Genomic DNA, 26,914 nt, shown 5'->3' with positions numbered 1-26,914 from the left:
TGTCACTCCTGCTTGCTGCACCCCTCCTCACCAGGTCACATCCAGTCTTTCATCTACCAGTACCCCCAAGCCCTTCTCCTCAGGGCTACTCTCAATCCCTCTGTCCCCTAGCTTGCGTTGATGTTGCCACAACCCAGGACCTTGCCCTTGGCCTTGTTGAACCTCATGAAGTTCGCATGAGCCCACTTCTTGCACCTGTCCAAGTCCCTCTCGATTGTATCCCGTCCCTCTGGCTTCTCAGCTGCACGACCGGAGGTGCTGCAAGAAGGGCGATGCGCACAGGGACGACAGCGGCCACGGGGTGGGTACTGGAGCCGGGTGATGCAGCTGCAGCCACCGCGTCCAAGGGCAGTCGATGCCTGCGGAGCCGAGCCGAGCCGGAGCTGACGGCCACAGGAGCTCCGCATCAGCCCCCGTGTTCCGCACCCGCCTGACACCGAGGGGCGCGGCGTGGGGCGGTGCTTACGGCCGGGGCGGTGCTGCCGACGCGGCTCCGCGGCCCCGTTGGCTGCGGCCCGTGAGGCGATGTCGGCCCAGGGCGGTGCGGCCCCGGCTCCGGTCCTAGCCCCGGCGCGGCGGTAACGGGCACGCTGAAGCGATGGCGGCGGACGGCGGGTGGGTGCCGGCTCGGCGGCGGGCAGGCGGCGGGGCGTAGCGGGGGTCGCGGCTCACGGTGCCTGTCTCCGCAGGGCGGTGCGGCGGAGAGGCGGCCCGCGGCGCTCGGCCCCGGCCACGGCGCTGCCCGACTGGAGACTGCGGTGCGAGGGCGGCCGGCAGCGCTGGCACTACCTGGGCGACGGCGATGGGGACGGCGGCGAGCGGCGGGCGCAGACGCTGCTGGAGGAGCACAGCCTCGGGCTGGACACGGTGCGGGTCTGGGGCGGGACCGGGCGGCAGAGCCCCAGCCGAGGGGCACCCCCGGCTCAGGCGCTGTCTCCCCCCACGCAGGTTGAGGCGCTGACGGCCTCGCCGGTGGCCGGCACGGCCCGGGAGGCTGCCCGCAAGGGGATGCGGTTCTACGCCGCTCTGCAGGCTGAGGACGGGCACTGGGCCGGTGACTACGGCGGTCCCCTCTTCCTGCTGCCAGGTGAGCCGCGGAGGGCGCCTCCGCTGAGAGGAGCGAGCGAACTCGTTCGGGTTGATGCTGGAGCCTGTCTGATCCTCTAGGTCTGCTCATAACGTGTCACACTGCCAAGATCCAGCTGCCGGAAGGCGTTCGGAAGGAGATGGTGCGGTACCTGCTCTCCGTGCAGCTCCCGGACGGAGGCTGGGGCTTGTGAGTAGCAGAGATGGTACTTCAGGTGATGGCACCACCGAGGTCCAGCACTCGGAGCTGCTGTCAAATCTGCCCAGGCTGGGGGTGCAGGACTCTGCCACAGTGATACCTCTGGGGGTTGGACTTGCTTGTGTAGCACTCCAGGTACCTTTTGTCACAGAGGTGGCAGGAGCATCAAGCCTGGCTGTATCACCTCTATGGCACTATATCCTAAAGCATCGTGCATCTCATACCACCTGGGGCCCCCAACACAAGTGGGAGCTGTTGGAACAAGCCCAGAGGAGGCCACAGAGATGCTGCGAGGACTGGAGCAGCTCTGTTCTGGAGCCAGGCTGAGAGAGCTGGGCTGGTTCAGCCTGGAGAAGAGAAGGCTGCTCAAGGGGAGACCTTAGAGCAGCTCCAGTGCCTAAAGGGGCTACAGGAAACCTGGAGAGGGGCTTTGGACAAGGGCCTGTAGGGACAGGACAAGGGGAATGGCTTTAACCTGCCAGAACAGGGGAGACTGAGATGAGCTCTTAGGCAGAAGCTCTTCCCTGTGAGGGTGCTGAGGCGCTGGCACAGGGTGCCCAGAGAAGCTGTGGCTGCCCCATCCCTGGCAGTGTTCAAGGCCAGGTTGGACACAGGGGCTTGGAGCAACCTGCTCCAGTGGAAGGTGTCCCTGCCTGTGGCAGGTTGGAGCTGGATGAGCTTTAAGGTCCTTTCCAACACAAACCACCCTGTGTGTAACAGGGTAGTGCAGAGCAGCGTTTCTCCCTGCATTAGTTGGGTGTCCCCTTTTCCACAGTCACTGCTGGCATTCCACTTCACCCTGACAAAGACAGCCCTGTACAGTGGGTTGTTCCTGGCTAATACCAGTAGCTGGCTAATGGCTGTGCTGTCTGTGTGTGTGTGTGTGTGTGACAGGCATGTGGAAGACAAATCGACAGTGTTTGGCACAGCACTCAACTACGTAGCCCTGAGGATCCTGGGGGTCGGACCAGATGACCCTGACATTGTGCGGGCCCGTGTCAACCTGCACAGCAAAGGTCAGCTGCTGTGTGCCAGCACTGCTGGGGAGAGAGGTCTGTCTGGACCTGAGGGCTATATGGGACATGGGGGCTTCCAGGTAACAGGGGAACTGCTGCTCTTGCTTGCCCTTGATGGCATCTGCGCTTTCAGTTAACCTGGGGAGAAGTGGAGCCTGTGCTGGAGAAGCAAGCAGGGAGCTGGCATGTTTGTATTAACCCTCAAAGTTGATGCCTCTCTCTGCAGGAGGTGCTGTGGGAATCCCTTCCTGGGGGAAGTTTTGGCTGGCTGTCCTGAACGTTTACAGCTGGGAGGGAATGAACACGCTTCTCCCAGAGATGTGGTATGTGCCCCCTTCAGTGTGGAGGTAGGGGGTGTTGTCAGTCCTGCCTCCAGCCTCAACCCACAGCTATCTCATGGAAATGGTGTTTGCTGGGATAACTCCAGATATGTCCTGGAAGACCGTAGCAACAAGGCCAGCCAGTGGGTGGACAGGACTGAACAATGCCCTGAGGGAGATGCCAGAGCTTTTCCTATGTGGTCCCATTATATCTGTGTGCTCCCTGCCTGCCTGCTTCTGCTCTTGTGGCTAGCCAGAACTGGGTCCTAGCAGGACAGAACAGCCACATGGAAGGCTGCCAGCTCTAACCCTCACTCGTACCCTTCCTGATTACTTAGAGGGCCTCTGGGTGTCAGAGAGGCAAGTACATGACATTTTCCCTGTGTGAAAGCAGAGGCTGCACAGTACCAAGGGCTGATGGTGCTCTGTCTGCCTTCAGAGTCATGTGGGGAAGAGAAGAGGGCCCTGAACTGACTCTCTCAGCTTGGGAGCCTCGCTACGCTTTATATACTGGGCCAGGAGCAGTGCCTGCTGGCTCTAGAGAGAGGGAGCATCCCTGGTGGGGAGGATCAGAGCAGTGCCAGGCAGTGTGGATATTCCCTTCTTTTCTCCATCAGCTGTACCAGCTGGAACAGGGGACAGGGAAAGGCTTGCCCTGCTCCAGGCATCCCCCTGCCAGCACATTGTTTCTCCATGCTGCCCTCGGCCCTCCTTGTTCCTCACAGTAGCACCTTCTCTTGCAAACAGGCTGCTTCCTACATGGTTCCCAGCCCACCCATCCCGGCTCTGGTGCCACTGCCGCCAGGTTTACCTGCCCATGAGCTACTGTTATGCCAAACGTCTGTCAGCAGAAGAGGATGAGCTCATACGGAGCTTGCGGCAGGTCAGGAGCTCTCCAGTGAGGTTACGTGACTCCCCGTCCCTCTGGCTTATGCAGTGACAGCTCCCATACCCACACTGTCCCTGTGCCCAGGCAGGGGAGCCAAATTCCAGCAGTCAGCTGCCTCTGGGTGCTTGCTCCCAGGCTGATGCCCTTTGTTGTCTTGTGCAGGAGCTGTACGTGCAGGACTATGCCAGCATAGACTGGCCAGCCCAGAGGAACAACGTGGCTGCCTGTGATGTGTACACTCCGCACAGCTGGCTGCTGGGGATCGCCTATGGTGAGTGGGTGTTGGCTGGGGCAGAAGGGCTGAGTTATCAGCTGGGTTTAAATTACGGCACCAAGTGAGCTGGTGGTGGTGGAACCGAAGCTGCTTTGGACCATGAGGGCTCTTTGGGGTCAACTGCGAGCTATCTCTGGAGCTGGGATAGAGACATGGAGTGTGTGATCCATGGGCTTCTCCCTCCCTGAGAGCAGCAGGGCCCTGTGCCCAGGTCCTTGGGTCACTGTGGGGCAGAGCAGTTCCCATGCTTTCCTTCCCTGGTCACCATGAGAACAGCAGTGCAGCCTGCCACAGAACATGAGCCTGGCTGCATGGGCTGAGTCTTTCATTGCGTATCTCTTTTGTCTCCTGTAGCCATCATGAATGTGTACGAAGCCCACCACAGCACTCACCTGCGGCAGCGAGCTATCACAGAGCTGTATGACCACATCAAGGCTGATGACAGATTCACCAAGTGCATCAGCATTGGGCCGGTAGGACACTTGCTTTAAAGACCTTGCCTTTTGCTCTTTAAGGACCAGTTTGTGACCCACCCCAGCCCTTTGCAATTGTGGCATGTAACCATCATCACCAGATCCCTCTCTGGATGCTGGAGAGGGGCCCTTCATCAGGGACTGGAGCAATAGGACAAGGGGTGATGGGTTTAAATTAAAACGGGAAGTTTAGGTTGGAAATAAGGAACAAGTTCTTCCCTGTGAGGGTGCTGAGGCACTGGCACAGGGTGCCCAGAGAAGCTGTGGCTGCCCCATCCCTGGCAGTGTTCAAGGCCAGGTTGGACACAGGGCCTTGAAGCAAGTTGCTCTAGTGGAAGGTGTCCCTGCCCGTGGGTGGTGGTTGGAATTGGATGAGCTTTAAGGTCCCTTTCAACAGAAGCCAGTGTGGGATTCTATGATCTTGCTCAGGTGCAGCTCCTGCTGCTCCTATTCCTCAAGAGCTTAACACTAACAGGACATGGGATAGCTGCAGTGCTGATGAGGGGTGCCTCTCCTTGTGGTCCAGGGAAACAATCTGAGGAGAAGCTCTGGAGAAATCTTGTGGCACCTACCTCACAAACTCAGCCACAGATGGAGCGGTTGGGATCAAGCCTGGGGACACCTCTAGATGGCTTTGTTCTGGGTGGGAGGGATTGAAGTCTGTGTTGCTGGAAGAAGCTGTATCCAGAGCAGTGACAGTGCTGCGCTCAACAGATTTCGAAGACAATCAACATGCTGGTTCGCTGGTTCGTGGATGGGAAGAACTCCCCAGCTTTCCAAGAGCATGTTTCCAGGATCCCTGACTATCTCTGGTAAAGGCTGAGTGTGGCTTACCTGCCACAGCTTTGGGCTCTGGTCCCTGCAGAGCAGGCACACCGTGGCTCCCAGCCTGCTTCCCGGTGCTCTTGCTGTGCCTGTGCTGCATCACTGTGCTCTCTCCTCCTACAGGCTGGGCCTCGATGGCATGAAGATGCAGGTGAAGTGCTGTAGGAGTTCAGCTGTGACTCAGAGGGACCCTGTCGTGCTGGGAGAGCCCATGGAATAATGGGATAGCTTATTCACCCTGTGCCTGAGCTCCCGCCACTTGCCTTTGGTGCCTGGTGGCTTTGTCTCACTGCCACCTCCCCTGGCTGTGCTAGAAGTGAACAGTGTCCTGCTAGTTTGCCTCTCTGTGCTGTAAGCTGAGGGCCTCCATCCCCTTCATCCCCACAGGTCCTGGGAGAAGGGAGGAGAAAGACAGGCTCCTAATACTGCGTGAGGACTCAGCTGTGCATTTCTTGTGGCTGTTGTGTCCCTGTACCACCTCTCCTGTCTCAGCTGCTGTCTCATTTCCTATTGCATTGCTGTTCCTGAGCTGCTGCATCTGTCCCCTCTATGCCAGCACATCAGCTATGATGTTGGGTGACACAAAACTGAGGCATAGGGTGGAGGGAGCTAGGGGGGTAATGCAGGAGGGATGTGCTGTCCCATAGACCCCACACCTCGGTCAGGCTGTTGTCAGGACCTGCTTCTCACCATCTGCTTTCTCTCTTCCAGGGCACAAATGGATCCCAGCTCTGGGACACTGCCTTTGCCATCCAAGCCTTCTTGGAGGTAAAGTTTTTTGGAGGGTATGATGCGATTGCTGTGGTAAGCCCCAGAGCTGGTCATGCAAACACCTTAGTGATGCCAGCAACAGTTGTTGGCTCAGTTCTCCTTGTAGGGGTTTTAATGGAAACAGTAAATAAGGTATGAAAGCAAATTTACAGAAAGGGCTACATGAAAGGCATTAATTAACAGCCCCTAGACCAGCAGGTCAGCAAGGTCCCAGCATGTATTTGTCTTGAGGGACACATTTGGTTGCCAGAGCTCCTTGCTGAGTGCTGTGAACCTCTGTTTGCAGGCAGAAGGCCAGAAGATGTCTGAATTCACATCCTGCCTCCAAAATGCCCATGAATTCCTCCAGTTCACCCAGGTGAGCAGAACCAGGTGGTGTCTCACACTGTGCAGACTTGGCTGCTGCTCAGAGCCCTGCTGGATGTGTCTGTTGCCTTCTCAAGAGCTCTTCTGAAGGGGTGGACTACCAAAGTCCTAGGACGGCCTTCTGCTTTCCCTCCCTGTTGCTGGGAGAGGGCCTTGGCCAGGCCCAGGGATTTTTGGGTTGGCTGCCTGGGCTAAGACAGGCTGGAAAACTGAGAGTTTGGGCTTATTTGTCCTTCGTCCTGTCTGGTGCTCACACATTTGAGGCACCCGTCTAGGAAGCCTAGACTGTGTAAGCCTCAGCTCCTGCTGCCAGACCAGTAGCTCATGGTGGGGGTCACCATCACCAGCAGCTTGGTGCAGATACAGTCAAAGGTCTTGCTCATAGTGCCACCAGTGGGAGCACTGAAAGGAGATGGGTCCTTGACAAGAAAGCACCCAAAAAGGGGACTTCAGCAACACTTCTCTCACTTGTTCCTTGTCTTCTGCAGATCCCAGAGAACCCACCCGACTACCAGAAATACTATCGCCATATGAACAAGGTATGATGTCTGCAACTGGCCTCTGAAGGACGCACAAACAGGGCAGGGATTTGGGCACAGGGGATGGGAATGAGGGGCAGCACCTCCTCCCTTGCAAGAACAGAACAGGTCAGAGGAAGGTGCTGCAGCCCTCCTGTTCCCTTTCCAGGGCGGCTTCCCCTTCAGCACCCGAGACTGCGGCTGGATCGTGGCAGATTGCACAGCAGAGGGGCTGAAGTCAGTAATGCTTCTGCAGAAGAAGTGCCCCTTCATAGCCAAGCCTATCCCCCCCGAGCGCCTCTTTGATGCTGTGAATGTGGTAAGTGCTGCAAAAATTAGGGCAAAGGTGAATGTGGGCAGCATCTAAACCAAGCTAAAATCAAGGCCTGAAGAGTTGTTAGATCTGATATTACTTAGCCTGCACAAGGCCTGTGGCCTGGTGTGGGAACACCATTATTTACTGTGATGCAGAGCTACATATGCAACATAATATAATGTGATGGTTCAGATTGTCAGTGTCAGATGTCAGTGTAGTTTGGGACCTGAGTTGTCTGCCCACCCCATGGACTTGTGGGTCTGACTTTGTCCTCACACCTGTTTTGGAGCAGACTGGGGTGGTGGCACTGCCTATGAGCCAGTCCCAACCCTTCTCTCGTCTGGGCAGTTGCTGAGCATGAGGAACTCAGATGGAGGCTTTGCCACGTATGAAACCAAGCGAGGAGGCCACTTACTGGAGCTGCTGAACCCCTCAGAGGTGTTTGGTAAGGGGAGCTGCAAGGGGGTGGTCATCCTGTGCACTGTGAATGGACACAGTGGCCTGGCCTTGCTGTGCCCATTGCATGCCTGGCTTTGCCCCAGGACCCTCTGTAGGATAGTGTGGGGTAACTGATACCCTTCACCTTCAGGTGACATCATGATTGACTACACCTATGTGGAGTGTACATCCGCTGTCATGCAGGCACTGAAACACTTCCATGATGAGTTCCCTGAGCACAGAGCTCCAGAGATTAGGTGAGGCACTTAAGATGAGAGCTGGGTAGGGGAGAAGACAGGCTGCAGTGTCCCGTGCTGCCTGCTTTGGCCTCTGTTGACACAGCCCCTGCTGAGCCCTGTCAGGAGTCTTGCCTGGATCTCTGCACTGGCATGGAGCAGCCCCTGGGGTGGCCACTGGTATCTGCACAGCTGGGATGCTTGTGACTTCTCCAAGCCAGAGCCACCCACAAGCAGCCTCTTAAGCCTGTTTTGGTTCAGGCTGGGGGGAAATTCATAGAGATCTGCCTCCACTGACTTAGCACTTGCCTTGACCTTGCAGCCAGCTGTAGGCTATGTCCCCTGCTTGCTTGCTGGCATGAAGCACCCAGCTGGTGCTTGATTTGACTCTTAGATCCTGAACAGTGTGCATGCTTTTGCCTCTTGAGCCTTATAACAATGGGACCCATCAAAGCCTTAGAGGAACTGATGGATGCTCCTGATGAAGCAACTGCTTCTGAAATGGGTGTCTTTTTCCTGACCAGAGAGACTCTGCAGAAGGGCCTGGACTTCTGTCGCAAGAAGCAGCGAGCTGATGGGTCATGGGAAGGGTAAGCAGTGTTCCCTGGCTGCCGCAGTGTGAGAGGGACCAAGAGGACATGCATTCCTGGCTGGTGGGATCTGTGGGAAGGGCAAATGGGGCTGAGTAGGTTCCTTGTGCACTGTACAAGATGCAGACAACCCCTGAGGACAAGGGTGGCTCCAGCTTCTCTGGTCCCAGAGTGTCTGATGAAGACTGGTGAGCGAACTGGGAGCAGGGGGTGGTGGGACTGGGCACGGCTGTGTCACAGGGGAAGGCACAGGCAGCTCTATGCCTGGCTGCGCCTGTGTGCTGTGAACACCTCAACCTGAAGTCCCGCACCCCTGACAGTGCCTCTCTCCCTTTCCTTCTAGGAGCTGGGGGGTTTGTTTCACCTATGGCACCTGGTTTGGGCTGGAGGCATTTGCCAGTATGCAGCACACGTACCATGACGGGTGAGAAGCCTCATTCCTCTGCCTCTACCTACCTCTAGGGCTGGGGCAGGACATCATGGCGAGGCTGGGTGGATGCCCTGGCTGTGCATAGGCTCTCCTGCTCCTCCCAAATCCTGTGCCTCTGATATCAGGCATTGGAACAGGCTGCCCGGGGCAGTGCTGGAGTCACCGTCCCTGCAAGCATTCACACACCGTGGAGACGAGGCCTCAGTGCCATGGGTTAGTGGTGGCCTTGGCAGTGCTGGGGTGTGGTTGGACTGGATGAGCTTAAAGGTCTTTTCCAGCCTGGTTTATTCTGTGATTCTGTGCTATGACCAGGGCACTCACTGGGCCTAACTCGTGGGGCAGCCCCAGGCATGGGCAGAGCACAGCTCCTGTTTGCAGCTGGAACATGGGTGTGCAAACACTCTGTGTCCCCAGCTCTGATTCTCTGCCCCATCCTCACAGGGCTGCATGCCGAGAGGTGGCCCAGGCCTGCCAGTTCCTCCTCTCCAAGCAGATGGCAGATGGCGGGTGGGGAGAGGACTTCGAGTCATGTGAGCAGCGCACCTATGTGCAGAGCGCTGAGTCGCAGATCCACAACACGTGTTGGGCCCTGCTGGGGCTCATGGCTGTCAGGTAGGAGCAACCCTCATTGGTGATGAGTAGGAAATGCAGGCTCAGGGAGGTGCAGCTGCCTGGCTGGTGTGGGCAATGCCCCCAGCCATGTTTGTGATCTTGTGGTCACATCAAGGGACTGGTCTGCACAGTGCTCCACTGACACTGGGGCTCATAATGCTGGGCATGGGAGAGACAGTGTAAAGCAAAGGTCTAAATCTCAGTCACAGGCCTCCAGCCTGGGCAAATGTTGCTGTATTCATGATACCTGGTGTGCTATGGTTGTGAGGGGCTGACCCGAAGAACTCAGCATGCTTGGGACAGGCTCAGGGCAGCCTGGAGGTGGTTGAGTTCCCTAGGTACATGGATGGCTAAGTTCTCCAAATACATGGGTTTGCAGATGGTTTGATAAGAGTGTTCACATCTCCCTCATGCTTTGCAGGTACCCTGACATTGACGTGCTGGAAAGGGGCATCAAACTCCTGATTGACAAGCAGCTGCCCAGCGGGGACTGGCCTCAGGTACATCTTCCCTCTGGTCTTTCCAGGGGGTTCCCAGATGTCCTGGGCATTGTGCAGCCATTGCAAATGGTGTACTTTCCCTTACCTGGAAGGGAGGCCCTGTGTGGCTTTTAGTGGGGGACTTCAGGAAGGCAATGAGCTCAATGCCACATCTTGGACACACTGTGGTCCCCTGTGACCCCCTTGATCTCTGTCTCTCTCTTAGGAGAACATTGCTGGTGTATTCAACAAGTCATGTGCCATCAGTTACACCGCGTACTGCAACGTCTTCCCCATCTGGACGCTGGGCCGTTTCTGCCGGCTGCATCCCAACAGCCCTCTTGCTGGGAAGCTGGGCTCTGGATATGTGGATGGGACAGGGGAGACCGTACCAGAGGCTTTGTCTGCCTGAGCCCGGGCCATCACACATGCCATGGCCTCTGACTTGTCCCAGATACCAGCTTCTGCATGGGGCCAGGGGGGGATTTGCTGCATAGGGTATCTTGGTGCTGATCTTCACCATGCGGGCTGCTGCTCTGCCATGGAGGACTCTTGCTGAGCCTCCTTCTGTTGAACCTCCTTCAAAAATACACTTTTAAAGGGTTTTCCCAGATACATCCTCACTCATGGGACAGGGAGTGAAGTGCCTTTTCCAGACCAGTTTGGTGATCTGAGAACGGTGCCAAGCTGTTTTCTATGACATATCTAGACAGACTCTCTCAAGCTCGTGAGAGAGATGCCCATAGTATCCCCTTTGCCCAGGGCAGGGTGTTGGAACTGGATGATCTTAAGCTCGTTTCCAACCAAAACCATTCCATGATTCTATGTTGGGTAGAACAGTGCCTTTATCTTCCCCTCATGCTGTCCAGGTTGGCTTTCTGCAGCAAGAGGACTGGGGGCCTCCCCAGTGCCCAGCATTGTGGTGGGGTGCACTGCACAATCCCTGCTGAGCTGGCCTCTGTGCTGTGAGTGCCAGCAACTGCCTTTGAAGTGCTCCCTCCTCTGGAGCCTGTGCTGGGAGGGGAAGGGCACCTATCCTATCCTCCCCCAGACGAATGGAAAAGAGGAGTGCTTCCCTCAGTTTTCTCACTGCCGGAACCTGGCTTCCCAGTGCCTCACTGGTGAAGTCACCACCATCATTCCAGCTTTGAAAAGAGGGAATCTGAAGCAGAAAGCACTGAGGTGATGAGTGTCAGGGCAAAGCTTCCAGCCAGCCCCAGTGCAGCAGGATCCTCTGTTCAGACTATGGTACAGTTGGGCATTCACACTTTGTTTTCAGGAGCTGGAAGTCACGTTGACTGACAGGTTAATAAATTGCTAAAGGTGTTGCAAAGGGAACTTAACTTTGTGTTGGCCTCTCATTGTCTGCCCCAGTCAATGTGTCTCAAGGAGAGGGGAGCATGGACAGTGTAACCTGGCTTGGACCACCTTTCCCCAGTGGTACGGGCACCATCTCCACCAACACACAAGCCATACTTAGAGCCTGTGGCTGCTTTGCCCTCTTCCAGTGCTCTTGGCCCTGAAAAATATAACCAAGGAAGCACCGGGCTAAAAGGGAATGATCGATTCTCTCCACCTGCAGCTTATACAATAAGCCCAGTGTGCTGGTGCCTACATGCTCCTGGACTCGCTGCCCACCAGCAGCCCCAGTCCAGCTTTGCAAAGCTGTTCTCCAGCCAGTGCCCCTCTGCTGCTGCATGGGATATCCTGGGTTCAGCAGTAGCAGTCATTTTTCTCTTTCTTAGTAGCTGGTGCAGTGCTGTGGTTTTGACTTTCGGCCTGGAGCAATGCTGATAACACTGATGTTTTTAGTTATTGCTCAGTAATGTTTACTCTGACTAAGGACTTTGTGAGCCTCATGCTCTGCCCGGGAGGAGGGGAAACCAGGAGGAAGCAGAGACAGGACACCTGACCCAAACTGACCAAAGGGGTATTCCATACCACAGCACGTCATGCCCAGTATATAAACTGGGGGCAGTTACCCAGAAGGGTTAGATCACTGCTAGGGTTGGGCTCGGTATTGGTTGGCAGGTGGTGAGTGGTTGTGTTCTCTTCCCTTGTTATTTCCCTCACCATTATTATCATTGGTGGTAGCAGCAGTGGTTTTGTGTTATACCTTAGTTACTGGGCTGTTATCTCAACCCATGGGAGTTACGTTCCTTCAATTCTCCTCCCCATCCCTCTGGGAGCAGGACAGGGGTGAAGAAGCCGGGGAGTAAGCGAGTGGCTGTGTGGTTCTGAGTTACTGGCTGGGCTTATTCATGGAGCCACCGTCCCTGCAAGTGTTCACACACCATGGAGACGAGGCCCTCAGTGCTATGGGTTAGTGGTGGCCTTGGTAGTGCTGGGGAACAGTTGGACTGGAGGAGCTTAAAGGGGTTTTCCAGCCTGGTAGAGTCTATTCCATTCTGTGATTGCACCCTAGAGGCAACATCCTGTTATTTGCTTGGGTCTAACTTCATAGAGAAACCATGGAATCACACACCTTGAAGGGCAAACCCATCTGTTCAACCCGTTTCTCCAGACTCTGAGCAGCAGCTCTGCTGCGTTCCCACCCTCTGCCTGCCCACACTGGTAGGCTTGCTGAGCAAGGCTGTTAGTAAGAGTTATTTAAGCAAACTCATCTCAGGCTGTTTTGACAGCCCCATTTGCCTTTTCCAAACTCTGGACTTCTTTACGCTGTGCGTGTGACACTACCAGGCATTCCACGCATCTCCGTGCTGTCCATCACAAGCAGGAAGAGAGTTTGGTTGTTGTTTTGATCTTGGTTTTAAACCACTGTAGGGGAACCCGGCAATGTCATTACATGCCCAGCACATGTGCTGGTCCCTTAGGGGACCGTCACCACAGGCACCACAGGATCTGATGGCTCCCTATGGACGGTGTCCCTCAGGGCACGGTGACCCCGGGCACTGAGACCCTCCCTTGTGGGGACCGGTCCTTCAGAGCCTCCCCCGTTGCGGTCCTTTCCCAAGGCACGGGCAGCTCCCTCGGTGCTGAGGTTGCGCTCCTCACAGGCCCGCCCGGAAGCGTCATTTCCCCTCTGGAAGCGCTTTGCGCTGCGCAGCCGGAACAGGCGGGAATTGGGTCGAGCGCTTCCGCGATGGCGGCGACGCCGCTGCGAGTGTGAGTGCGGCGGGAAGGGACGGGACGGGACGGGAGGGAGCGGGGCGGAGCGGGAGGAGGCCGCTGAAGCGCGGCGGGCCCGGGCCGTGCTGAGGCGGCCTCTGACTCGCCGTGTCCCGCAGGCTGGCGTGTGGCGATGTGGAGGGGAGGCTGGAGGCTCTCTTCGGACGGGTCCGGGCCATCCAGAGCAAGAGCGGCCCCTTCGATGTAAGGGTCTGCGGCGGGCTGGGGGCGCGGGGTGGAACCGTGCGGGTGAACGGCGGCTTTGGGGTGGCTCGGGCAGGGACCACGTACGGGTGACACGGGGTGGGTTTAACACGGGCTGAGGCGGGTGTTGGTGGCCGGAGCCACGCTCTTCCCTCTCTGTCCACCCCAAATCATTCCATGATTCCGTGTTCGGGGGGGACTTCAGACCCCAGTCCCACAGGGCACGGTTCTTGCCGTCAGCACCGCCGTGCACAGCCAGGAATGAAACCGCTCTCCCTTGTCTTGTCACTACATGTGAGGGCCCCTTGGTGACGGTGTCCCGTGGGCTCGGCGTTCCCCAGGATCTGGTGGCTCCCTGTGGATGGTGACCCTCAGGGCACGGTAGTCCCTGCCCGTGGCGGCTTCTGGGTGCGGTGACCCCAGAGCTGGGTGTTGAGACCCTCCCTTGCTAGGGGCTGGTCCTTCAGATCCTCTCCTATTGCTGGCTCTTTCCCTTTCACTGCTCGGGTGATGCATGGCACAGTGTTCTGACAGCACAGCATGCCAGCAGCAGTGTTGCATGTGTCCTGTCTTTGGTCAAATGGCAACTCTCCCTTTATCTGATGTTTTTAGATGCTTTTGTGTGTTGGGAATTTTTTTGGCTCTACTTCTGAGGCGGAATGGGCAGAGTATTGCACAGGCGCCAAGAAAGGTAAGGAAGGCTCCTCACTCTGGGTGCCGGTGATGGCAATGCTTTGTGACCCACTTCGCTGTCTCATCTCAGTGTGCTTTTGAAGTCAGAACTTGCAGTTAAACATATTGTGTTAAAGCAATGCTGTGCTTCCCCTCCCTGCAATCAGTCACAAGGAGAAAAGGGGAAAGCAGAGGTGCTGGTGGTGTGAGTGTCTCTGTTCTTCAGCCATGAAGATCACAAGCTTTTCCAAAGGAGGGGGGTTTGTCAGTTCCTCCTCAGTCCCCACAGCCCTTGCATTGGAGATGTTTTCATGGCCGTGAATGTGAAAGGTCCTGTGTGGTGTCCTTTGCCTCTTCCCACACCCCTTTTGTAAGGGAGATGCTACCTCATGAGCATTTGTAGTGTTCCTCTTTCCCCTTCAGTGCTACTCTGGCTCTTGCTGACGTGGCAAACAAGTAAGGAGCTGGGACTCCTGCTTTCCACTTCCTCTCTGCTACTGCATCCCTCCATTTATCCGCTGCTTGTCTGTGAGGGCCACCTGCATAAAGATTGTCCTCTTTGCCGCTTACCATGGCAGGGTGTGCTCCCTTCTGTTTCTGTTGCTATGAGAATATAAGGAGAATTGTTACTGGTTTAAACTTGGCTCCCTGGGGAAGCTCCCCAGTGCACACAGGGAGAAGAGTGAGTGTTAACAGCAAAGTCTTCCCTGGACCGATGCATTTTTCCTCATCTTGAATTGTCCTTACCCTTTGAGCTGTTGAAAACACCTGTAGCTTATAACCTCACCTATATACATGCAGATAGAAGTAAGGTTCACATCACTTCATTTTGGTTTTAAGCCGTTCAGGAAGTTTTCGAGCTCTGTTCTACAATTGTATCTTCTAACTTTGGGAGCAACAGCGTAACAGCAGCTGTAGCAGATCTGCTGTATTGCTGCTCCCTTCTTAAACAGGGAGCTGTCACTGGCTTTTATTAAGTGAAAAGGTTAGGACCTGTTGACCAACTTGCTGTTGTGCCAGGAAAGCCACAGGAGGTGTCTCTGACATCAGTTGTTGTTTTTTCTCACTTTTAAAAGCTTTTAAAGATTCAAATTGTGTTGTTTGGAGAAATTAAAGCCATAGAGGAGTTAAACCTGGTACTTCCCATTGCTCTTTTTCTCTCATTAGTTCTGTCCACCAGGTCTAGATGAAGTCATGCAACAAGTTCTTCTACCAAGTGTATCAAAGAGCTGTTGAACTTGGAGTTTTCACCTAAAGTATCAATGATTTGCAGGTTTTTGATACCCTTATGAATTTAGATCAACTTAAACTAACTCACCAGGTGTCCCTGTGCTCTGGTCTTTACTTAGCATTGCCCTAGGGAAGACCTATGTTTTTGGGCCTATGGATCATTTTGGAGCTGACCTTCTTGTGTAGGCAGTGGAGTGAGTTGTAGTTAGAGGTTATTCTCAGCTGGTGCTGTATGCATCTGTGCAAACAGGAGGCTTGGGTACTTACTTTGAAGGAAGGTTTCTTGTCCTGTACTTACTGCTCCTTGTCACACTGCAGAGGAGTGGTGTTGGGACCTGCTGGGATTCCTAGTAAACACAGACTGAACTTGTGCTGAGTGCATGTGGTTTTCTTCCTCAGCTCCAATTCCAACCTATGTGCTTGGTGCGAACGACCAGGAGACTGTGAGCTATTTCCCAGATGTCAGTGGCTGTGAGCTAGCTGAGAACATCACTTATTTAGGTAAGTTGCAGGTGCTTTGTGATAATGTGTGTGCATTTACCTGGAGGAGCTTTCATGAATGTTTTCTGATCTTCCCACTTCAAAGCTCCTTCCTTGTTCTGGGAATTTTAAGGTGCATTTCACATTCTGGGATTCAGACTGGAACTGAGCTCTATGGTGAAAGGCTGATACAATTCTATGTATAATGTGAAAGAGAACCCTGCTTTTCTGTTGGTTTCTAACACTGAACTTGCTAACCAGAAGGAATAGTGGTTGAAAGAGCCTCTTCTTTGGGAATATCTTATTCTCATAGCGTGCCTGTCTTTGTATGGGAAAGTACTTGAAGTATGATTTTGCTATGCTCTGTGGCTGTACTGGGGTAGCAGAGGTAAGAAGTGTCATCTTTAAAGGCAATGAAGCTGTAGCAAAGCTAAAAGGAGAACCTTGTTCCTTTCTACAGTGCCACTTGACAGAAAGTATAATGAGTGAAGACACTTGCAATTGACTTTTTTTACTCAGCTTTTGATATGGGTTCATTTTTGGGAAACAAGATAGCAATGAGGAGAGAAGACTGGGGGTTGACTGAACAGCTGCTTCTCTGTAGGCAGGGTTGGATTTGAGTCATTGTACTAAAACCTGTCTTTGCTATAGTTTCATGAATGCCAGACTGGTTTGTGTTGGAAGGTCCCTTAAAGTTCATCCAGTTCCAACCCCCTGCCACGGGCAGGGACAGCTTCCGCTAGAGCAGGTTGCTCCAAGCCCTTGTGTCCAACCTGGCCTTGAACACTGCCAGGGATGGGGAAGCCGCAGCTTCTCCGGCCTTCTCTTCACTGTGCCAGCTCCTCAGCACCCTCACAGGGAAAAGCTTTTTCCTTATATCTAACCTGAACTTCCCCTATTTCAGTTTGAACCCATCACCCTTGTCCTATCACTGCAGTCCCTGATGAAGAATCCCTCCCCAGCATCCTTGTAGGCTGCCTTCAAACACTGGAAGCTGCTCCGAGGTCTCCATGCAGCCTTCTCTTCTCCAGGCTGAACAGCCCCAAATTTCTCAGTCTGTCTTCATACGGGAGGTGCTCCAGCCCCTGATCATCCTCATGGCCTCCTCTGGACTTGTTCCCACAGCTCCATGTCCTTCTTATGCTGAGGACACTAGAACTGCACACAGTGCTCCAAGTGGGGTCTCATGAGTTTATGGCCATAGAAAATGAGGTGTCTGTAAGGGAAGTCCCAGCAGAAGTAAGGCAGGACTGCTGAATTTGGACCTTTACCTATCTCATGAGTAAGAGATTACTTAGAGTGTCTACATCTCAAGTTCATGTCTGTGTATTCATGCAGGTCGCCGAGGTCTTTACAGTGGTTCTTCTGGCCTGCAGATCGCATACCTGAGTGGCACTGAGTCCCAGTGTGAGCCGGCTCCTGCCTACAGTTTTAGTGCAAAGGATGTGGCAGAACTGAAAACATCTTTGTTGTCAACACCAAACTTCAAAGGTGTGGATATATTGCTGACATCCCCCTGGCCCAGAGATGTGGGGACTTTTGCCAACAGTGCGGTAAGTGTTCTGGTTTCTGGTGGAATGGGTTTCCAGATGGATTTAACAAAGGATTGTCTTTCTGCTTGCTGTGACAGTTTGGGCTATTGGACCATTTCTTCCCCTCTGCCATTCCCACTTCAGGGGCAGTAGAATGGAGCACAGAGAGGAAAACTGCTTTCTTGAGAGTAGATTAGTGCCTGTCCTGCTGCTGCGATGCAGGGCTGTGACAGATGTCTCCCAGGTCAGCGTCTCATGCCCTCTACTTTTACCAGAGATGACAAGGTATAACAAACATGGGCTGTTCCTGAACATCTTTCTTCTTCTGCCCTTTTCTTACTTCGCTTCTCAGTCTAAGACTAATAGGAAAAAGACAGTACAAGAGCCTTGAAGCAAGGAAATGATTTGAAGTCTGCTGTTTGGTTGTGTTTTGTTTTGCTCTGGCTTCTCTCTCTCATGGGAGTGGGATAAAATTTTGCTTCTGAAGGAAACCTCAGAGCTTTTGTACTTACTTTATTCATGCACTAGAGCTTTGTCCCTCTGGATATGTGGTCAGAAGTTGTTTTAATGATTTTGACATCTCTTGGTGATTGCCACACTCACTCTGCGCTGCTGGCTTCACAAGACCAGGAGAAAAGAAAATAAAACCAACTTGGATTGATGACATGAGTGGAGGCAAACCCTGAGTACACATAATGGGATAAATGAGCAGGCTCTGGTTGGTGATAAGAAATCAAGCCCATCTGACTTTATTTTCCCCTTCCAGGGCATGGTGACCCCTATAGTCAGTCTCTACATTTCCAGCATGCAGTTCTGTATAAAACTTATTTTTCAGTGCAATCTGACAGTTGTTTTTAAAATAAAACTTGGTTTGTGTTTTGCAGGGAGAAATAGATACCAAGAAATGTGGCTCCAAGTTAGTATCTGATCTAGCTGCAAGTCTTAAACCAAGGTACCACTTTGCTGCCCTGGAGAAGGCCTATTATGAAAGACTTCCTTACAGGTTTGTAGGACCATGTGAAATCTCATTTCTTGTCTAGTAGGAGTTCAAGTTTTAAAGAAAACAGGAGGACAACTTCAGAAGAACTTTATGAAGTCACCTAGCCCCAACACCAAATGGTCAAGATTGCTTCTCAGATGAATCTTACTAGTTTAATTCCTGCTGCCTCAAACTGTGCAGTCCAAGTACCTTGCTGTGAATCTGATGCCAGGTTAGCTGCCCTTAGTCATATTTAAACAGTGTTCTGCCTAATGCAGGGGTGTATCTCTGAAAATGTATCATGGAAAGGCTCTTCTGTGGTGAAAAGAGTGGTGTCGGAATTCTGTATATAAAACGTGACTACTGACGTAATGCAGGTATCAGAACAACTTAAAAATAAAACTGAAGCTGTTGTGTTGATGTTGGCTAAGATTATTATCCTTTCCACAGGAAACACTTTAAAGGTGTAGCTGTTCTCAGACTAGTGAATTGTTCTCTCACCTCTGTATTTGCACTGCAGTGAGATGCCATTTTGGTCTGTGTAGCTGTTTGCTGTTAGATCTCACGAGTCTTTCCTCTAGCCCCCTTGTTTTTGGCCAAAGACTGTATGTGGCTAACATGCTGTCTGAGTAACTTCATGGATGACACGTGGTTTGCCCACTGTCCTTTTCCATATTGTATATGCCAGCAGAGTCATGTTTTGCTTCCTTACAGAAACCACACAGTGTTACAGGAGACCCCACAGCATGTGAGCAGGTTCATTGCACTTGCTGACGTTGGCAATACAAGCAAGAAAAAGGTACTGCCACTCTTGAATGTTTCTTCTTTTCTCAAGTGCAGGAAATGTGGCAGTAAGCCCAGCTTTGGCTAGCTAGAGGACAGAGTTGATCACCTTAAAGCTTGACTGAAGTGGAAGGATCAGTCTCACTTGAGTAACAAATACCTGTTGCCCATCATGTCAGAAGGGTAAGATGTGTTCTGGGGCACCACTGTTCTTCTCTGCCTGGTGAAATGGCATGTAGCTGTGAAGACAGCTGCAGAAGAAACTGGATAGAAAGCTGCTGTTTCTTCCTTTTTCCCAGCTGCTTTACATAGAAGGAAGTGAAATTCCAAATGAGCCCTTACAAATCATTGAAAATAACTAACTTCTGGGATAGGAAGGGGCTGTTTTTTTGTGTGAGTTCGTGTTTTTTTTTTTTTAGCTTGCTTCTTTTCTACCCTTAAGAAAGTTACAGTGTTTTGGTATAAAAGGACAGCTTGCTAGTGTTAAGAAGGCATAGGAGCCAGGCCTGGTAACAAAAAGGATCCAGGAATTCTGCATACAAAGAAGGCCTGGAAACTGGCAAGGATGAAGGTTGTTTCTTCTTCAATTAGGATATGCTGCTGCTCTTCAAAAAGATCTTCCTTAAAGTGAAGGAAGAAGCACTCCATAAACTCTTGGTTGCCCTGGGTGGGAAACTAGCACGGGGAGTGTGTTTTTCATGTCCTGCCTTAGCTTTAAGACCAGTTTGCTGAGTTCTTGCAGTTCTAAGTTGTGTGTTACTGTTTCAGGGTGGCTGTTTACAGGTGACCTCTTCAGAGTTGCGGTCATGGCAAAAGCTTCTTGCATCTGAGCCATCTGTTTTTGTTTTAGTATCTCTATGCATTCAGCATTGTGCCAATGAGCTTGATGGACCCTGCAGAGCTAGTGAAACAGCCACAGGACACCACTGAAAATCCATACCGAAAATCACAGAAGGAGGCACAGAAGAGCAAAGCATTCCTGTGTGCAGAGGTACTGCTGCATTTTCCTTCATGTGACTCTCTGTGTTCAGGTTGCTTAGAACAGCATTTGGCTTTAACATGAGGATATTTCTGTCCAAAACACTACAGGATTCTGTGTAAACAATTTGCATCAACCAGATTGCATGGGAGTTTGTTACTGTGTGCCCCTTGTTAAGCCAACCGTATCCTGGGCTTCATCCAAAGGAGTGTGGCCAGCAGGTCCAGGGAGGTGATTCTGCCCCTCTGCTCTCCTGTGGTGAGACCTCCCCTGCAGTCCTGCATCCAGCTCTGGAGTCCTCAGTACAGGAAAGACATGGACCTGTTGAGAGGGTCTAGAGAAGGACCACAGAAACGTTCAGAGGGATGGAGCACCTCTCCTGTGAGGAAAGAAAGTTGGGGTTGTTCAGCCTGGAAAAGAGAAGACTCCAGGGGGACCTTATTATCATAGAATTGTAAACTAGTTTGGGTTGGAAAGGACCTTAAGATCATCCAGTTACAACCCCCTGCCATGGGCAGGGACACCTCACACTAGACCATGTCACCCAAGGCTCTGTCCAACCTGGGCTTGAACACTGCCAGGGATGGGGCAGCCACAGCTTCTCTGGGCACCCTGTGCCAGTGCCTCAGCACCCTCACAGGGAAGAACTTTTTCCATATATCTAATCTGAACTTCCCCTGTTTTAGTTTGAATCCATCACCTTTGTCCTATCATTAGTCCCTAATGAAGAGTCCCTGGTGGCCTTTTGATACTTAAAGAGGGCTTATGAGAAAGGGACAGAGTTTTTAATAGGGTTAATAGGTTAAGAGTTAATTGTTTTACACTAAAGAGTGGGAATTCAGACTAGACATGGAAGATTTTTTTTTACAGTGAGGGTGCTGAGGCGCTGGCACAGAGTGCCCAGAGAAGCTGTGGCTGCCCCATCCCTGGCAGTGTTCAAGGTGAGGTTGGACAAGGCTTGGAGCAATCTCTTCTAGTCAAAAGTGTCCCTGCTCATTGCAGGAGGGGTTGGAACTAGAAGGTCTTTAAAGGTCCCTTCCAACTCAAACCAATCTATGATTCTGATTGCAGGTCTGCATGGTGATGCTGTATTTAGATTTGCCTCCTTGTCAGGACTGTTCCCTATCAGTATCTCAGCACACATGGTCTTACTCTCATAAGCTTGTAGACTGAAAGGTAGTCCTTCGAAGTTGGCCCCCAGTTTTCTCCCTTAGATTGCTGGCTTCTCAGGTGCTACTTCGTCTGATGTTGCATTTCCACTGTATCTCTCAATGTGGTGAGCTAGGTGTTGAGTACAATTGTTTTTTCCTCAAGTGTCCTAAGTTACCAACTCCACGCTCCTTTAAATATCATCTGCTCCTCCTGAGAGGAGGTTACCTTCCTGGGCCTGAACAATCTGCTGTTGGTGTCAGAAGATGTGACTTGCCAACTTGGTAACTTGATCGTCAGGCAAGTGGATATGTTCAGGTGTAGAGACTCAGATTATTTCCCTATGCAGAGCATGTTTTATCCTCCAAGAATAGTGGGATACTCTGCTAATGCAGACATGTGAAGAGCTATGTCCGCGTGTCTTAATGTAATGTAGATAAACTAAACTGTAAGATCACTGGTGTAGGGGGAAATACTCAGCCTGAAGTTAAGCTGCTGCATTACTGGGAAAGGTCAATTCATTCTCTTCCAGGATATTAATGCTTTTGCTGTTGATGCTTTTTAAAGGTAGTTACACACCTCCTAAGGAAAAAAAGCAAATTATAGTACATACTGTGACTGTCTGCAGCACAGTTGTAATCTTGGCTTTGGTTTTCATTTTCTAAACAGGAAGAATCAGCTTGTCAGTTTTTCTTTGATTTGAGCAAGCATCAGGGGAAGAAACGTCCCTCAGATGGGAAAGAGGGAGGGAACTCCCAACCTAAGCAAGCCAAAAAACCCCGTAAGTATGTAGATGCTTTTACCAAAGCTCTTCCCTTGAGGCATTGGACCATCTCACTCTTCATTTTATCCCAAGCTGTTGAACTGTGGATGTCAGCTTGTCAGCATGCTCTGTCACTACACCGGATGCTGTGGGAATACAGTTTGTTTCCTACAAACCTGGCAATCAATAGGTGGAAGACAAGTCAAAATCATAGTTTAAAAACTAGTTGGATCTGTGGTGGTTGCAGTTGAGCTGAACATGACAAGATGCAGTTTCACAAAGCAGCATATTTCCTTTCAGAGGGACCACAGGAGGCTGGTTCGTGGTGCTAATGAGTTCTTGAAACACCACTTCAGTTGTTCTGTGCTGTGAGTTAACAAAGTATTAATGAACTAGGAAGAAAGGAAGCCCTTCTATTACCTCTGTTTCTGTGCTGTAAATCTCATTAGAGTTTGCCTGACTTGAAGAAGTCAAAATGAAATCTTTAAGAATCATGACTTCTCAGTGCCAGTGTTACTGCAAGCATGGATCTTTAGAAATGTTGGTCTTAAGATATAAATGCAGGTGTCAGCCCCTCTTTTGTTCCTCTGAAAGCTGTTCCCTCTGCCAGTGGGTAAGAAAACATTCTTCAGAAATGCCCCTGGTAGGTAAGTCTGGTTGCCTTTGTTACATAAGACTGAGTTGTTGTTTTTTATTTATTAGATTTCCAAACTCTTTGCATAGTCTTTGCACATAACAGTCCACATGCTAAATTATACTCGAATGCAGTGCCATTGCTCTGTATGTGCCTGCAGAGGCATAACTGGCTGTGATGGCAGTTTTGATGAAGGAATGTGTGTGGGGTTTCTTGTTTTCTGCCATCACTCCTGCAAGACGTAGTGTGCCACTGTACGTATCCAACTTCCAAAGTCTCTGGAGTTTGTTGTGAGAAGAGAGCCCTGTTAATGCTGTTTTGCTCAGAAATGAACCTCAGAATTGGGTATTTGGTTTCCTGCAGTTCTTGGACACCCTGTCATGTGTATTGCATTTGCAAAACTACTTGTGTGTTCACATACACAGCCTGCAGAGGACACAAATACAGTGTTTGACCTTAAGGTAGCTTATCAGTGCCATCAACTTACATTAAACATCAGCTCAGGTATCACAGTTTGTGTGTGAATCCAGGTGAGTGTGATGCATAGACCAGAAGTGACAAGTGCCTGTCCTTGTCTTTACCTGTGCAGTAATTTTACCTTGTTTTGATTTTTCTGTTTAAATCTGCTGCTGCTTTGTTACTACTGACCAGTAAGCACTAAAATCCTGGAATTAGTGCTCTTCCGTGAAATCGGAGCACTCTGAGAATGCTCTCAGCAAGGACTTGACTGCCACCACCTCCTTTCTCGCTGGAATTTCCCAGACTCACCAGTTCTCTGATGAGAGCTGTTTCCAGATGTCCTGACATCTTCAGCACTTTATCAGCTGGGAAGGGTGGCTGGCAAAGGGTGACTCCTCCTCATCTTGTTCCATTCCTTGGTCTGACAATTAAACCTTGTGCTTTCTCTTTCCTTTCCTAATAAAGCACAGCCCTCGGGGCCCTGCTGGTTCTGCCTCGCCAGTCCAGAAGTGGAGAAGCACTTGGTTGTTAGTATTGGCACACATGTAAGTACCCAGAGCATGTTCTTTGCTGCATGATGGCAGAAACGTGCTAAGACATGGCAATATAAAACATCAATCCCAATTGTAATCTTTAAAAAGAAAACAACCAAACTTTATTTGCAGCTGACTCTTGGTTTGAATTTCAGTTTCTTTACATCTCCGCTACAAAAGACATAACTATGTAAAGTCTTGAAATATCAAGCAGGTTTGCTCTGGCAGCAGAGCTGGATTACAGTGCAAGAACACTTTGCTGTTGCCAGCCCTCAGGGTTTGCTTATGTTACCATCTGGCAGAACTTTTCCAGTGTGAACTCAGTGTAAACTGGGAGCTGCTTTGGCAGCAGGATGCACTGTCAGGAGTTACGCCAGATGTCCCTGGGATGATTGGTTCCAGTTTTGGTACATACACATTGAACAGAAGACAAGATAGCTTTAAAGTTGACATCTTGGAGATTAATTCACTGATTGTGTATTAATTTTGCTTAAAGTTATTGTTCCTGTGTTGCATAATCCACCTCAAACTGCTACAGGTTTGGCCACAGGCTTATTTTAAGAGCTGTTAACAATTTTCAAGTGGCTTTTCTTGTCATAGTAAGAAATTGTAGCCATGCTGTGTAGCAGTATGTAGCCATACTTTCCTGCAGATGAGGCATTCTCTGGTATTCAGATGATGATATTTTTTTCTCTCTTTCTCATTCCTCTAGTAATTAATAAATTGCTTATACACAATCCCTAATAAGTGACATAGAAAGGAAGACTTTCCTGTTCCTGAGGCAAATTGCTAGGATGGGGGATACTCAGAATGCAATCAGAGAGTAAATTTCCATAGCATGGTAAGTAAGTGTTGCTTGCAGTGAGTAACTGGTGTGTATTGTTTCACTCTAGTGCTATCTTGCCCTGGCCAAAGGTGGTTTATTACCTGATCACGTCTTGATTTTGCCCATTGGGCACTATCAGTCAGTGGTTGACTTGTCTTCAGAGGTGGTGGAAGAAGTGACCAAGTACAAGTCTGCCCTAAAGGAATTTTTCAGAAGCAAGGGAAAGAGATATGTCTTATTTGAAAGAAACTATAAGAGTCAGCATCTGCAGTTACAGGTATGATTTTAGTGTCACCCCAGGAGAGTATAAGCTTGCACTTACCTGCAAATGAACTGAAAGAGAAAGCTTACCTTCAGATTTCCCTCCTTATACTGTGCCTTCCTGGAGTATGGAGAGAAGTCGTCCTACTGACAGATAGAGCCAGAGCAAAACTAAAACCAGCGTGCTGGTTCTGCCAGAGTCCTTTATTCTTCCTGTTTCAGCAGCACAATGTTGGTTGTGTTGAATGGGTGAGGAAAGATTTTCCCTGCATGGAACTGATTAAAAAGCCCATGAAGTTTATAGATAAATGGCAAGACATTGCTCACGCTGGCACATAAACTGTGGTGCTCACTTCTGTAACTGAAATAGGCTGAAAATCTAAAGATAAATGCAGAGCTCTGGTCACTGCCAGCCAGTACCAGCCCTTTGAGTTTTTGTCCTTGTGTGTCAATTGTGCAGGGATCTATTGTGGTGGTTTCTGTATTTGGCAGGTCTGTAACTGTGTCAGAGCGGCCTTAAACTACCACAGAGATCAGAAAGGAGAAGGCTGTGCTGAGAACTTTTACAAGCTTTTAGTTTTCAGCTTCTTGTTCAGCTCCTACAGAAAATGCCTCATAAGTTTAAGCCTGTACAGGCAGGTCTCCCCTGTCTTGTTTGATGATGCTGAGCAGTACTGAGGAGCAAAGCTCCAGTGATGGATTGATAGCTTTCAGCAGGTACTTTGTTTTGTCTTGCCTTCTTTTATGGAAATGTTGTCCTCCTTCTCCAGGTGATTCCTGTCCCGTTGGACCGCTGTACTGCCGAAGACATTAAAGAGTCTTTTATTGCACAGGCACAGAAACAAAAGATTGAATTATTAGAAATCCCAGAGCACTCGGATATCACGCAAGTATGAGACAAGATTTCACCTGTTACTTTCCTTCTGCCCTGTCTAGTTCCTCTGAGAGCACTGTGTGTGTGGCAGAGTTAAGCTGTTGGAGGCAACTTGATATGGAGATGTATCAGATGTATTCTGCTCCAGGTGACCTTTCTGTGATCAACAGATGTGTTCCCAATCTGAAAATTTTTCCAGCTGTGTGTAGGGCTTGCTGAATTCATAGAATCCCAGACTGGTTTGGGTTGAAGGGACTTTAAAGCTCATCCAGTCCCAACCCCCTGCATAGGGCAGGGACACCTTCCACTAGAGCAGGTTGCTCAAGCCCCTGTGTCCAGCCAGCCCTTGAACACTGCCAGGGATGGGGCAGCCACAGCTTCTCTGGGCACCCTGTGCCAGCACCTCCGCACCTTCACAGAGAAGAGCTTCTGCCTAAGAGCTCATCTCAGTCTCCCCTCTGGCAGGGTAAGCCTTTGTCCTATCCCTACAGGCCTTTGTCCAAAGCCCCTCTCCAGGTTTCCTGTATCCCTTTAGGCACTGGAGCTGCTCTAAGGTCTCCCCTTAAGGAGCCTTCTCTTTTCCAGGCTGGGCAAGCCCAGCTCTCTCAGCCTGTCACCATAGGACACCAGACACGAACCTTCTTTCAATGGCACTGCACACCAGGTAGTTTTTAGGTTCCCTTGCGTGAGAATTTTAAGCAAACCTTTGTCTTACATCAGAAAAATGAGTTAGTACTGACACTTGGGTTGTTCTTCTTTGTGCTAAGTGATCACAGGGAGACTGGTCTGCAGCAGGAGGGAGAAATAACATGTGTGCACAGGGGTCTGTATGTCATTACAACCATTGATACCCGTTTTGGTAGCTTTGGGGCTGATTTCTCATCTGAGAAATACGAGTGTAGCTGTGGCTGCCCCATCCGTGGCAGTGTTCAAGGACAGGTTGGACACAGGGGCTTGGAGCAACCTGCTCTAGTGGAAGGCGTCCCTGTCCATGGCAGGCTGTTGGAACTGGATGAGCTTTACGGTTCCTTCCAGCCCAAACCAGTCTGGGATTCTCTGAGTCTGTGTGTGTATCATTGCAGCAGAGTGAGTGACCCATCCCTTCATCGGCCCTTGGGAGGTGTGGTTTGATGTCACCCATTGATGCTGGTGTCTGTGGGCTGGTTGGATTTGCCCAGTTGCCTCTCTAAACAAATGACCCCTCTGGCCAGGATCCCCCAGCTCTGTCCAACGCCGCCCTCCCGGAGTGCTGGCGGGAGGCCACACCGGGTCCCCCTGTCCCCTCCTCTCCCCCTCAGGTGGCCCGCTCCGGGACGCCCTACTTCTACGTGGAGCTGGACACGGGCGAGAAGCTGTTCCACCGGATCCGCGGCCCCTTCCCGCTGCACTTCGGCAGGTCGGTGCCTGCCCCCCTTCCCCTGCTGCCCGTGCCGGCGGCTGGCGGCGCTGACGCGGGCTGTGCTTGCAGGGCGGTGCTGGCGAGCGAGGCGGTGCTGGCGATACCGCACCGGGCCGACTGGCGGCGCTGCGAGGCGGAGCGGGCGGAGGAGATGGCGCAGGCCCGCGCCTTCCGCCGCGACTTCTGAGGG

General features: G+C 51.4%; 2 protein-coding genes and 1 non-coding gene across 3 annotated transcripts; all 3 read left to right on the top strand.

The window, feature by feature from the left end:
• The first annotated feature begins 544 nt into the window (after positions 1–544).
• LSS (lanosterol synthase) lies at positions 545–11,181 on the top strand. Its single transcript, XM_057412333.1, has 23 exons — positions 545–615; positions 690–867; positions 949–1,087; positions 1,168–1,276; positions 2,180–2,301; positions 2,528–2,624; positions 3,369–3,504; positions 3,673–3,781; positions 4,139–4,257; positions 4,972–5,069; positions 5,206–5,233; positions 5,794–5,850; positions 6,140–6,211; positions 6,708–6,758; positions 6,907–7,056; positions 7,402–7,498; positions 7,643–7,748; positions 8,252–8,317; positions 8,661–8,741; positions 9,189–9,359; positions 9,781–9,859; positions 10,065–10,606; positions 11,081–11,181. Exons 1-22 carry the CDS (start codon positions 599–601, stop codon positions 10,248–10,250), a joined length of 2,268 nt encoding a protein of 755 aa, XP_057268316.1. The 5' UTR covers positions 545–598; the 3' UTR covers positions 10,251–10,606; positions 11,081–11,181.
• Positions 11,182–12,854: 1,673 nt separating this feature from the next.
• Positions 12,855–26,911, top strand: CWF19L1 (CWF19 like cell cycle control factor 1). Its single transcript, XM_057412348.1, has 14 exons — positions 12,855–12,964; positions 13,087–13,171; positions 13,784–13,862; positions 15,473–15,574; positions 16,892–17,106; positions 17,970–18,088; positions 18,779–18,863; positions 19,698–19,838; positions 21,645–21,756; positions 23,297–23,376; positions 24,258–24,467; positions 25,222–25,341; positions 26,624–26,721; positions 26,794–26,911. Exons 1-14 carry the CDS (start codon positions 12,942–12,944, stop codon positions 26,909–26,911), a joined length of 1,587 nt encoding a protein of 528 aa, XP_057268331.1. The 5' UTR covers positions 12,855–12,941.
• LOC130600768 (small nucleolar RNA SNORA12) lies at positions 24,917–25,058 on the top strand. The gene has a single exon (XR_008972527.1). It is a non-coding gene; the product is annotated as a small nucleolar RNA SNORA12 (small nucleolar RNA).
• Positions 26,912–26,914: the final 3 nt, after the last annotated feature.

The sequence above is a fragment of the Pezoporus wallicus genome, unplaced genomic scaffold (assembly GCF_028554395.1).
Source record: "Pezoporus wallicus isolate ANWC-B61680 ecotype Strahan unplaced genomic scaffold, APGP_CSIRO_Pwel_v1 contig_6566, whole genome shotgun sequence".
Taxonomy (NCBI): Eukaryota; Metazoa; Chordata; class Aves; order Psittaciformes; family Psittacidae; genus Pezoporus; species Pezoporus wallicus.
The sequence above is the reverse complement of the archived record's forward strand: the minus strand, read 5'-3'. Positions and strand labels throughout refer to the sequence as shown.

What these genes read in the sequence shown, in the direction of transcription:
- LSS (XM_057412333.1), top strand. An exon ending in CCGGACGGAGGCTGGGGCTT is followed by an intron (nt 1,277 to 2,179) that starts GTGAGTAGCAGA and finishes TGTGTGTGACAG; the next exon opens with GCATGTGGAAGACAAATCGA. An exon ending in CCAGCGGGGACTGGCCTCAG is followed by an intron (nt 9,860 to 10,064) that starts GTACATCTTCCC and finishes TCTCTCTCTTAG; the next exon opens with GAGAACATTGCTGGTGTATT.
- CWF19L1 (XM_057412348.1), top strand. Translation starts at nt 12,942, where the DNA reads ATGGCGGCGACGCCGCTGCGAGT. An exon ending in GCAAGAGCGGCCCCTTCGAT is followed by an intron (nt 13,172 to 13,783) that starts GTAAGGGTCTGC and finishes TGATGTTTTTAG; the next exon opens with ATGCTTTTGTGTGTTGGGAA. An exon ending in TGAGAACATCACTTATTTAG is followed by an intron (nt 15,575 to 16,891) that starts GTAAGTTGCAGG and finishes GTATTCATGCAG; the next exon opens with GTCGCCGAGGTCTTTACAGT.